The sequence below is a fragment of the Equus asinus genome, chromosome 22, assembly GCF_041296235.1.
Source record: "Equus asinus isolate D_3611 breed Donkey chromosome 22, EquAss-T2T_v2, whole genome shotgun sequence".
Taxonomy (NCBI): Eukaryota; Metazoa; Chordata; class Mammalia; order Perissodactyla; family Equidae; genus Equus; species Equus asinus.
In genome coordinates, this window is record NC_091811.1 from 36,384,461 (window position 1) to 36,397,365 (window position 12,905).

At 39.1% G+C, this 12,905-nt stretch overlaps 1 protein-coding gene across 3 annotated transcripts in view; it reads right to left on the reverse strand.

Moving 5' to 3' along the window:
- Positions 1-12,905, reverse strand: part of ITPR2 (inositol 1,4,5-trisphosphate receptor type 2) — a 465,227-nt gene that overhangs the window by 343,887 nt on the left and 108,435 nt on the right. For all 3 annotated transcript variants that reach the window (XM_070494990.1, XM_070494989.1, XM_070494991.1), the window contains one exon: positions 4,506-4,550. In XM_070494990.1, coding sequence (XP_070351091.1) covers positions 4,506-4,550 — 45 coding nt within the window. The remainder of the gene's footprint in view (positions 1-4,505; positions 4,551-12,905) is intronic.

Consider the following 12,905-nt stretch of genomic DNA (forward strand, 5'->3'; position numbering starts at 1 on the left):
CTCTGCTAATTTGCTTAACAAACTCTCCTTCATAAACAGTTTGACAGTAAACTTCAAGCCAGCCCCTCTGAACTTTTAAATAATGAAATCTGAAAAATGGGTTATAAGTATACACTTTTTTAACATGTGGATCAAGCTTCAATATACAAGAAAAATCAACATTATATTTCTATAATGTGAAGACAGTGCTGTTCAGAATTATGTGTTTGTGGCTTTTGTTGATAAAACCACATCTCTTTTTAAGTAAGAAAAAAGACACAAAAATACTAGTTCCCTACACAAAATTACAGAAGCACCATGCTCTCCCTGTAGCATCACGATGATACGGTGATATGTTAAGGTACAACGGAGCTTCAACAGGTGTTAAATTTAACATCAGCTAGCTATCCAAAACACTCTCAATTTAGGAACTGCAGGGCCTCCGAATGTGAACCTGGTCTGCTGGTCTGCGGGGCTCCTGCAAAGCTGGCATTTTCACTCCGAAGGAATAGCCCACAGCCTCTCAGGTTGAAACTCCGTTCTGAAAAGCCGGCCGAGTAAACTGATGGCTCCAGGCTTCTCCTGCCTGTCCTGGGGCCTGTGCTGGTGGCACAGCAGCTAGGCTCTCTGACACCTTCTCTGTTGACTCATTTGTGAGTCATCGAATTTTTAGCAGAGACATCACGTTGCACTTCTGTTGCTGGGAGCCTGAGACATTCTGGAAGAAACAATGTATGCGTTTTCAGGGCTGATTCAGACCTGTGTGCGCCCCCGGCAGGATAGCGACGTGCAGGCATCTGTGTTTCAGTTCAGACCCTCCGGGGCTCTCAGGCTGACTTTATGTAACAGACACAACGCTGCCATTTAAAGCTGCAGACACTTCTCTTGCCATGGTTCCTTAACAAACAATTACTCTCAAACTCATTCCTAAAATGACGCTTTTTTCTTTCTTTTCCTTATCCTCTTACCACCGAGGTAGAGTAAAACTCAAGGAAATTTGGGGGTCTTCTTTGAGAATCTGGTATCCCCCCCAAAAGAAAAATTCCACAGAATTGTCAAGTATATTTCAGCAAAGTTTCATGATTCCTAGACTATTTCTGTTTAACGTATATGGATGCACAACGACTGATGGTTCTCAACAGGAAGAGAGTGTGGCCCCCAGGGGGCATGTGGCAATTTCCAGAAACACTTTTAGCAGCCACAACTGGCGGCGGGAGGGGGAACTGCTGATATCTGGTGAGTAGAGTTCATGGATGTTGCTCAACAATGCAAAGGAGAACCCCACAACAAAGAGTCATCTGTCCCACTCTATCAGTCTTGGCTGAGGTTGAGAAACCACAGCAAAGACAAAAGACACTCCCTTGAAATATCACACCACATTCCATATAAATATGGTAATTAAAATGAGTGGTGTTATTCCAAAAAAACCCCTTCAAAGAGCCATTTGAAAAGATGCAGCCTTTAAGGAAAAGACGCTAATGACTGTCAGCTTCCCAGCTGGGCTTGACACAGTTCCAATGTTTACACGGTCCCTGTGGATGCTGTACATTTGTAAGATTGCAAATAATAGGCTCCTTTTGCAGAATAAATACAGCAATTTGGGTCTTAATGGGAGTTCTGACACATAGCGCCTCATTTCAGCAGCCCTATGCATTAACCTTTGAAGCTTCAAAAATGGAAGGCAACATTTTGATAAAGCTTTCTAAATTACAGGAAAAATATTAACGGGATATTAAATAGACAACATAGGGAAAATTAGAAAAGAAAATAATTAGCATGGTCACAGTGAATTCAGTGTTACTGGAACCCAGATCGGAGGTGAGATACCATTCTGTTTGGGGAAATTGATTTCATTTTTAACAGGCTGAACTCAAACTGCTCCTTTGTTTTCTTTTTTAGACAGAAACATAATTATTGCTAGGTGGTAAACGGCCTATAAAATGAGAAGCCATATTGTTAGCTTGACTGTTCCATATTCTCAGTTTTATTTACTTTCAAGCTAGGGATTTTGGAGAGAAAAAAAATGAAATCTAGTGTCTCTAGTTGCACGTGTCCCTGAGATGACAGATGAGATCCAGTCATAAACTTCTATAGCAAACGCAGACCCACCTGTGTTATACGCAAAGTATTCCTAGTAACAATTACTTAAAAAATTACTTAGAAAAGTGCTCTTTCTCACCTTTAGAGGTGAATAAAGAAGTTGTATTTCAGAATAAGAAGGAAAAAAATCTATCAAGTCTAACTAAAAGCTTAATTAACACAAAAAGTGAACTCCACCACAGATTTATACCTTATTTATATTCTCTGTGCTACTCCATAAACCTTCATACTCTATAATCTCCCACTCAGCTCTGCCCAGAATCATCAATAGCTTCACCAAATAAGATGTAGCCAGAAGGAGAGGATGAGCACAGAGATTTAATTCAATTGCACGATTTGAAGCTCTGATACGATGCCATTTTAATAGAAATAATTTACATTTTTAGCCTTCTAACATCTTTTATTCAAAGAGTTTCCTTTTGTCTGATTGTATTTTAACCTTATGACATGCAGGTGAGGGATGGAGGGCAAACATCCTTGTCCCATTATACGGGTGAGAAAACTGAGCCTCAGGAAAGCTCTCTGACTTGTCCAGGGTCACGCAAGTTATGGTGGTTCTAGAAGCAGAGCTCTCTTGTCCTACACCATGCTGAAGAAGTCACACAGAATATTATAAAAATAAACCTTGAGAAAGAGAACAGCAGCCCCTCACATCCAACAGTTGGCCTGGTTTTCTCAGCCAGGGCTTGCTGTTGCTAAGAGCCGTCCCGGCATTCACAGCTAGGCCATGGTGTTCTCCTGCTGAACGTGAACAATTTCACAAAACATCGACATCAGGCAAAGCCACTCCACAACTAGGATGGATCGAGACAAAACAATATGACTCCATAATCATGTCTGAACACCAACAAAATACGACCTTGTCCAAGCCACAAAAATGACTAAGTATCCCTCTCGCCTAGCTAATACGAGCAGCTATTGCTTCTTTAGCAATTACAGCTTTCTCCTGGCTCTGGTCTGCCCTGACCAGAGATAAAATTAACTAAGATATCTCCTCTTCCTGACAGCATTCCTATCCACAGCAAAGCCCCAGTTCCTTAAATCCTCCCCAAAATCACCTCACACAAGCCCAAATCCTGTAATGGGTTCTTCCTAACACCCTCTTACGGAGATGCCCCATGGTTCCCCATAGTGTGTGTTCAATGAGTAACAGACCCCACTTGTTCAAGTCCAGATGTGTTGCTGGTGGTCTTTGGCTGGAGGCATTGACAAGCTTATAAGGAGAACCAAAGCAACCAGGATTCCTGCTTAGCTTTTTAACCATGGCTACTGACAGCATTTTCCTAAATCCTAGGCAAGTAGGAACCCAACACTCCTGGGGCAGCCATTTGAAAACTAAGGAGAGAAGAGTCACACACAGTTATAAAATTGAATTATATATAGAAGATCCCATTGATCTAACAAGGCTAATTCTATGTTAGGGACATGTTGGCACAAATTAAAGTTCTTATTGGGTCAATGACCTGATATTTCAGCTTACTTCTTTTGGAAACCTGACAGATGGAGAGAGGAGTCACACAGGATGGAATCAGGTCCAGAAATTCTGATTTGATTCACACCCCACATCAATATCCTCATAAAACACAAAGCTGTGTACCAACGTGAAGACAGCAGTCATTTTAATTAAACTTTCCAACTCTTTCTACCAAAGTGCAGACTTCTGGACGATGCAGTAATAGTACCTACCAATTCCAAAAGGGATTGCTAACTTCTTAAGAAAACTGAATTATAGACTGTGTCTATTTTACATCAAATTATCTGGCTAAATTACTAAAAAAAAGAGAAAAAAATCCAACCCCTCATGCAGGTCTTATCAGCAGCACATCAAATCGTCCCAAATTTCTGAATTTTTGATTGAATTAAGTCATGTCATTATAAAGCCATCTTCTTTACAAATGATGACAAAATGAGCAGCGTGATGATAACAAATACTTTAATGAAAATTGGCTTTAAAATAAGATTGAGATGTTTTTTGAGTAGCATACTTTAGAAGATCAGAAAAATCTATCTAGTTGCTTGATGCTTCAATTTCTCCCCATAAGTAGAATTCAAATTATTTTGCTTGAAAAAGATTGTCCTGTTATCCTATGTCAAATCATACCATAATTCCATTTCTCCTTCCTAGTTTCTATGTACTTCTAAAAACTAAACCTAGACCCAACGTATCTTTCAGATGCCAGTTGCCTTCAGTGCTCTATCATAAACAGCCTCCAAGCTGCTAGAAATTTCCCTAAACACCCATTATTTAACATCTTCAAATGATCTAAGCCATATCATCTTTAACCTTTCATCTTTGATCTTGAGCCTCTTACAGCATCTCTCTGAGAGTCCCTAGTCTTCAAATTTCCTATTAACTTTTCAATTTATCCATAGAAGATATAAACAATATGTTTGATATTTGTTGGGGAACAAACAATTCTACTCACCACATTTTTTCCTTCATTTTGGGCATCTCGATAATCAGGATTAAGCTAAAAAAACAAAACAAAACTTGTTTTAAATTGCTACTAAAAATGCACGTTAACAAGACCAATGATCTTTAATTCAGTTCACTATTGTACACTTAATTAAGTTTAACATAAAAAGAAGCTAACAAAATACTATTAGTAAATATTACAATTTAAAACATTATCTTCAAACCCTAGTTGCAGGAGACAGTGGCTAAAATGCCATGTTTATGGCCTTTGTTTATATCAGAACAGTTGACATCTTCAAATAAGTGAGAGCTGCTCTGAGGAAGCATTCAAGACAGTTCATCATTTTGCCAGCCACAAAATCTGCCGTTGTCCAATAACTCAGACACCAATTTTAAAAAGCAGACCAAGGGAAAGTTTTAACAGTCATTCTAGATCATGCTCCACATGCTATACACACAAGAAAAGAAAATCGAGCCAAAGAGAAGCTATGTATCAGATATATATCAGATATATATCAGATATGTTGGCTAATGCATAGGACCATTGAAACAAACAAACAAGAACACATATCTTTGGACTCAGATTGTGGAGTTTAGGGGTCATTCTGATGAGAAAGATGAGTTCTGGACATGCCAAGTGTGGGCCTCATGCATTTCCAGTTGGTTAGAATCCATAATTCCTGACTCCCATATGATGACACAGTCTCAAAAGGATGTCTCTGTCATATTGAAATAACTAGTTCATAATTTGCAAAATGACAGACTCATACGGTGTTTTTCTCAAAATAACAAGCTGTCCAATTGAATTTAATCATTTTAGTGTGAATCAGTTAGTGTATACAACAAGCAAGCCCACATAGTCAAAGTCACCATTTAAAATGTAAGGTCTGGGGCCAGCCCCAATGGCCTAGTGGTTAAGCTCAGCGTGCTCCACTTTGGAGGACCAGGTTTGGTTCCTGGGCACAGACCTACACTGCTCTATTAGTGGCCCTGCTGTACTGGTGGCCCACATACTAAACAATTGAGGAAGACTGGCAGGGATGTTAGCTCAGGGCAATTCTTCCCCAGCAAAAAAATTAAAATGTAAGGTTGGGAGTCTTTTTCAAAATGACAAAATTGGCTAGTAGCTCTGAGGAATGCCCTTCCCAGCTGATCACTAAATGTCAACGAAGGTGCAGAAAAAGATCAAAAGCAATACAAAATTTTTAAAAACCTCTCAATCTCATGAAAACTGAGGCTGAAAACAACCTAAACCCTAAATCTTCACTGAATCGATAGTAATTCTAAAGCAGACAGTGCTGGGGAAGAGGCAGATGACTCCCCAGTTTTGATCTCATGGCATACCTCAACCTGACTTCAAGCTAGTGGCCATGTGAACACAGTTAAGAAGATACTGCTGTGGTTCCCACTATTTGTCCACTGAGACCCAGAGTATTGACCAACCAAAAACATATACAGAAGTGTTTTTCGAAGCCGCCTTGATGACATAGTGGTTAATGTTCAGCACGCTCCGCTTCGGCGGCCCAAGTTTGGTTCCCAGGCTTGGAGCTACACCACTCGTCTGTCAGGAGCCATGCTGTGGCAGCAGCCCACACAGAAGAACCAGAAGAACTCACAACTATACACAACTATGTACTGGGGCTTTGGAGGAGAAAAAGGAAAAAAAATAGAGGAAGACTGGCAAGAGAGGTTAGCATAGGGTGAATCTTCCAGAAAAAAAAAAGAAGAGTTTTTCTATTGCTGAGAAGCTGCTGTTAGACGGAGCAAATTGCTTCCCTAGTCCTCCCATCCACTGTCCCATGACTTACCTCTTTCTTCTCATGACCAAACAGATACCACAAAGCTCAGAAAACAAACGTGCACAAAGCAGAAGGGGCAGATAAAGGCGGAGGGCTTTCTGAGAAGCACTGCGTGATGAAAGAGCAGAGAAGAGAAAGAACTGTGGCTGCTGAGTGCTGGAATTTCACTGCATAATAACAGAGAAACAGCAAAGGGGTAGGAGAAGGAAGCAGCTGCAATAGAGCCCAGGTACGTAAAGTCGACTCCGCTAGAACTGGGAACTACACTGGGAAGGTGCCCTTCAGGCCACCCTGCTGCGGGAGATGAAGAAAGAGGAATGAGAATTAAAAAATGGAATAAAAGAATCATCCTCTCAACCCATCTTGTAATGCACAGAGCTCAGCCATCTGAGGATAATAAGGAAGGAAGGAAAAAACAACATGGGACTGATTAAAAAGTATGTCAGAAGAAGGTGAAATTCTTTCTTAGAGTCTTCCTGAATATTTTCTATGATATGACGCAAAATAAATTTCCAGGAAATGGTTTGGTATATTCAAGAAAGTACAAGTAAACATTACCTCTATGTAAACAGAATAAAATGAACTGGAGCTAAAAATAAAATATAAGAATAATAATATGAATGATAATATAAAAACATAATGAATTATAAAAAAAGTTAAAGAGGGTTTCACTAAAAATGAAAATATAAATACAAAATTAAAGTCCCTTTTGGCAGCAATAAAAAGCAGAGTGATGCTATAGGATATGGGTGATGCAAAGGGTGAGCTATCCCTCACTTGAGAGAAAAGGTATAAAGAAATGAAAATTAGGAAAAAGGAAATAGTTCCGGAGGAGCAGAGAAGGGTGTATCAACTAATGGGTGACCAGTGTACTCAAAAGGAAGAGAAAATATGCGTGGAACACGAGCAATAATCAAAAATAATAGAAAATAAAGCTTTCCTCAGCCAAAGAAAGAACTATGTATGCAGAGGTTACTGCATTCTAGAAATATCAACTCAGACAGACTGACACATTCATTTGAGGATGATGGGGATGACCAGTGGGGGATGGAAACAATGATAGGAACATAAAATAGAGCCAGAAATTAGGCTTAGACAAAAATGGTTATCATGTAACAGGAGAATGGACAAACCAAAACATGGTCTATTCAAACAATGGAGTAATAAACATGGTGAGCTACAGATATACACAACAAGGATGAATCTCAAAAATATATACAATGGAATATTATTCAGCCATAAAAAAGAAGGAAATTCTCCCATTTGTGACAACATGAACAGACCTTTAGGGCATTATGCTAAGCAAAATAAATCAGACAGAGAAAGACAAATACTGCATGACCTCACTTACATCTGGAATCTAAGAAAATCTAAGCTCATAGATACAGAGAACACACGGGTGTTTGCCAGAGGCGGGGGGGAGGGGTGGCAGGTGGGCGAAATGGGTTAACGTGGTTGAAAGGTACAAACTTCCAGCTATAAGGGAACAAGTCCTGGGGATGTAACGTACAGCCTGGTGACTATAGCTAACAATACCATATTGCATATTTGAAAGTTGCTAAGAAAGTAGACCTTAAAAGTTCTCATCACAAGAAAAAAAATTTATAATTATGCATGGTGTTGGATGTTATCTAGACTTACTGTGATAATCATTTCACAATAGATAGATCATATATCGAGCCATGACGTTGTACACCTAAAACTAACAGAACATGGTATGTCAATTACACGGCAATTAAAAATATATACATACTATAAGTAGAAGAAGCCAGACACCGCATGATTCCCTTTATATGAAATCTAAGAACAGACAAAGCTAAACTATAGTTAAACAAATAAGAAAGTGAGTGGTGGTGTCAGGGAGGGGAGTAGACAGAAGGAAGAACTCAGTCCAAGTGTCACATGACAGCGGTCTTCCATTTATTTTTTTTTGCAGGGAGTCACTCCAAGCTAACACCTATTGCCAATCTTCCTCTTTCATTTTTTGTTCCTCCCCAAAGCTCCAGCACATGGTTGTACATCCTTAGTTCTAAGTCCTACTAGTTCATCTATGTGAGCCGCCACAGCATGGCAACCGACATACAGGTGGCGTGGTTCCGCGACTGGGAAACAAACGTGGGCCCACAGAGTAGTAAGAGTGCCAAACTTTAACCACGAGGCTATCAGGACTGGCTCAACAGCAGTCTGTCAGTTTTTAGAAATGACATACAAGGGAGAGAGAAAATAGGAATACAATTACAAATTGCCTATTAGTGTGAAGCCCACACTTGGGGAGATTTCAGGCTGAACTTTCGTTCTCTATGGAGATATAAACCTCAGGCTCCTGAAATTCCCTTGAATTATGAATAAAATAATTAGTTCCAAAACAGGAACATTCTTGCTTTTGAAATCCAAGAGTGAAAACTAAAAAGCCAAAAGATAGTGAATTAACCAAATTCCTGTCTACTAATTAATCAAACTCAAAAGACACACATTTACTTAGTAGTAATGAAAGTTCTAGTACAGTGCCTAGTAGGGGTTTCTTCAGCTATTTTAGTCAAATATCACTGTTTTATATTTTTTAATTTGTTTTCTGTTTAAAGAATCCAGATTTTCTTTTAAATTAAAAAAAAGTCCAGGGACCAGCCCAGTGGCACAGCGGTTAAGTTCGCACGTTCTGCTTCTGCAGCCCAGGATTCACCGGTTCGGATCCCAGTGCAGACATGGCACCGCTTGGCAAGCCATCCTGTGGCAGGTGTCCCACATATAAAGTAGAGGAAGATGGGCATGGATGTTAGCTCAGGGCCAGTCTTCCTCAGCAAAAAGAGGAGGACTGGCAGCAGTTAGCTCAGGGCTAATCTTCAAAAAAAATCCACACTAAAATTATAACTAAATTACATCCAAAAGATATGCCACATGTTTAACCAAGGTTATACCTTATGGTCAAAGTTTTCATTCAATAAGCGTTAGAATAGTTGATCATGGACACTGTAAAGCAAATTCATGCTGGAAACTACAATATATCCATAACCAAAATGTGTACCAAAACAGAAATTAATGTATCTAGGTCAAACACAAAATCATTTATGCCCTCTGAAATGTCAATCATGTTCCGCCCCAAAGACAATGTTACTTTCTGAAATTCAGTCTTCACATATCTCACCCACTTAGGATCACCCAGCTCAGTCCCGGAGGGACATCTGGGGAACTGGATTTAGACTCTGCTCTGTAAGGAAATACCATGGGTCTTAGGAAAGGTCACCTAACCCCCATGGAACTAAAGGCCTTCCTCTGTAAAATGAGAAAAGTCTAGAAAGAAAGCCTAATCATACTAATTATACGTCATTAAAGTTTACATATTCACGTGTTTGGCAACAATGCTAAAGATGGTGCTGATCAGTTAGAGTTGCCTCATCTTGCATCTCCCGCAATGTGGTTTTGTTTAATAATTAATATAGAGTTATTTCTTCAGTAAATTCATTAAAGTGATAATAATAATGAGAAGGAGGAAGCAACGGAGGGAGGAAAAAAGACAGGAAGGAGGAGAAGACACTCAAATCTATGGCTATATAAAATTCGCCAATGTTAACTAAAATCTAAATAAATATACGCTTTCATATATGGGTCAATTATACCGCCGCTTTCTTTCTCTAAATATAATAATGGCAGTAATTATTAAAGTAATTTGACCAAAGATGACCCAAAAAATATATTATTTCTAAAGAAGGGGGGAAAAAAAAGACATGGTCATACGGAGACTCCTGAATCTGTCAGGACTTAAAAGGAAATATTTCCTTACGTGAAAAAAAAGATTATAAATCTAGCATTGGAGAGAGAGACCTAATATGCTATTCAATCATTTATTCAATAAATAATAATAGAGCATCTATAATGGGCAAAGCACTGTGGCATATGGTATTTTAGCAAAGACAAAGAGTATATGGTCCCTGACCACAAGACTGTACCATCTAGGAGGGGGGAAAAGGACATAAATACAGTTAGTTGTAATACAAAATAGAATGTGACAAGAGACATAAGACAGGAATGAATAATTTATAAACAATATAGGTCAGAGAAGGGGGGATCTGTGGTGGGCAAATTTATTCAACAATTATTCATGGAGAAGGTAGCATTTGAGATGAGCCTTGAAGGATGGGTAGAATTATAACTGGCAGAGAAGGAAAGAGGGAGTAAGAAGACAGGCAGTGAGGGGGGAAGTGAATGCCATATAGGTGAGAAAATGAGACTTGTTGTGAGAAGACAATAAATGTCACTTATAGAATACTTTTTCTAAGCCTTCAAAGGTTAATTCATTTCCCCTCACAATGATTCTGTTAGAAGGGATTCTTAACCCTACTTTACATATGGGGCATGTGAAGCGCATCAAATGAAGTACTCTGGGCAAAGTCCCATCGCTGGTGAGCAGCAGGGTTATTCAGATGCACAGCTCTGACGGTTCCAAAGCCACACCTTTTAGTTACCACAGCATATGACTTCCCTCCTGCCTCCATAAAGAGGAGTGGTGTCACCCAAGGAAAGAAGGCCAGCCCAGACCAACGGAGCCTTTAAACTCCAGGCTAACAGGTCTACATCTTCAGAAAGATCTTGAATATCCTTGGGAAAACATTTGCAGAAACAAGACATTAAAAGTCCTCCCTCGGCCCTGGTGAGCAGGAGATGGAGACAGAGCCTGAAAGAGGCCAAGTAACCAAGTACGGTGGTTCAAGTGTGAGGTGGCAGAGACCCAACAAAGATGAGAACACTGAAACGGAAAGGAGACCACGATGCAGAAGGTTCTACAGAGACAGTAGAATCTGAATATGTAAACGGAGAGGGAAAAATACATTTATCATGACTCTCAAGGTTTTAACCCTAAACTAAGAAAAGTCACTATTTTGTGGGGAAATAATTCAATCTTAGAAATATTTATTGAGCTTGAATGGCAGTGGGATATCTGAGACCAAATTCATGGTCCACTGGAGTGAGTGACAGAGTATAAAGAGCAAATACCCACTACTAACCTTTGAAGGGAGTTCTTATTTAAATGTCCAAAGAGGACTAGAAAGAGGTCAGAGAAAGAATGTGACAAGTCAGGACAGAAAAGTGGCAGAGAGACAGAGAAAGAGAGTAATATCATAAACACCCAGGCCGTGAAAGTCATGACTGTACCACAACCTAATGAAAGACAATAGCAACTTTCCATCTAACATGACAGCAAGGAGCAGACCGAAAGCTTCTAAGTCCACAATACATGTTCATTTTCTTAAAAGAAAATGTTGCATTTTTAATAATGAAATGTGTAACATTAAACTCATGAAATCATCATGTGTGTATTTTATTTTTTTTTTTTTAAAGATTTTATTTTTTCCTTTTTCTCCCCAAAGCCCCCCGGTACATAGCTGCACACTCTTCGATGTGCGTCCCCCTAGTTGTGGCATGCGGGACGCTGCCTCAGCGTGGTCTGACGAGCAGTGCCATGTCCGCGCCCAGGATTCGAACCAACGAAACACTGGGCCGCCTGCAGCGGAGCACGCGAACTTAACCGCTCGGCCACGGGGCCAGCCCCGATCATGTGTGTACTTTTAAGTGATTATATATGTATGTTCCTCTTTCCAATGACTGGCATTTCAGAGACAATCTATAATTCTGACTAATGAGTCTAGAAAAGAAAAGAAGGAAAAAATAACCTTTACTGCATGTTTATTTGTGCCAGCCACAATTTCTATTTTGTTATATAATATTTATATATGTGTGTGTGTAGAGTCTGGTATGTATGTTCTATTTTATTTATATATATATATATGTATATATACACACATATACATACATACAAACCCTGACCTTTTCACATACTGTGGCTGATACATTTGACAGAAAACTAAAAATAGAGATATTCGAAACTACAGCCCTAATAGTCCTAAGATTCTACGCTAATGTACAGGTTCCTGAATACTAAGTTTTTAACTAATTAATTAAATGCAAGGCTACTGTGTAGTTAGGAAATAAGTGTTTACTGCCATCTGGTGGAAGTCTGGCCTATCTACAAACAAATGAGAGCTGTCTTAAAAAGGGCAATATAAAATCTTTGACAAATAAAATTATTTCGCACTATTCTATCTCGCTTTGGAAAGGATCATCAAAAGTTATTGCCCTAACAATATCCAAAGAAAGAAAATGGAGAAAGCAGCAGATCAGAAATTGTGATACTTGCTTTATAATTCTTCCCATGACTGTGTAAGGACTATTTACTGAGGCTTCCATATTATCATAGTCAAAATACGATAAAACTACTTTCTCCCCAACAGGTATAGTTGTGAACTCTGCACCAACAAGGTGAGATGAATAAAAGATCTATGGCAAAATGGTGAGGACCATGCTGACAACTGTGCTGTGTTTTAAAGGCAAAAATATATGACTGTTTGCCTTCCCCTCATGTCACCAAATCACATGGATGGCCCTCAGAAAGTGTTCTTTTAAGGAGTCTAATAATACAGTACTGCAATGCATTATCTGATGAAGTCACAAATGTCTTTATTATCTAATTCGTAGTTAAATACTTTGTTCCACATTTTGTCCATGGGTTTCCAGAATCGTATATTTCTCAAATATAAATCTTGAATTCTCTAAAACAA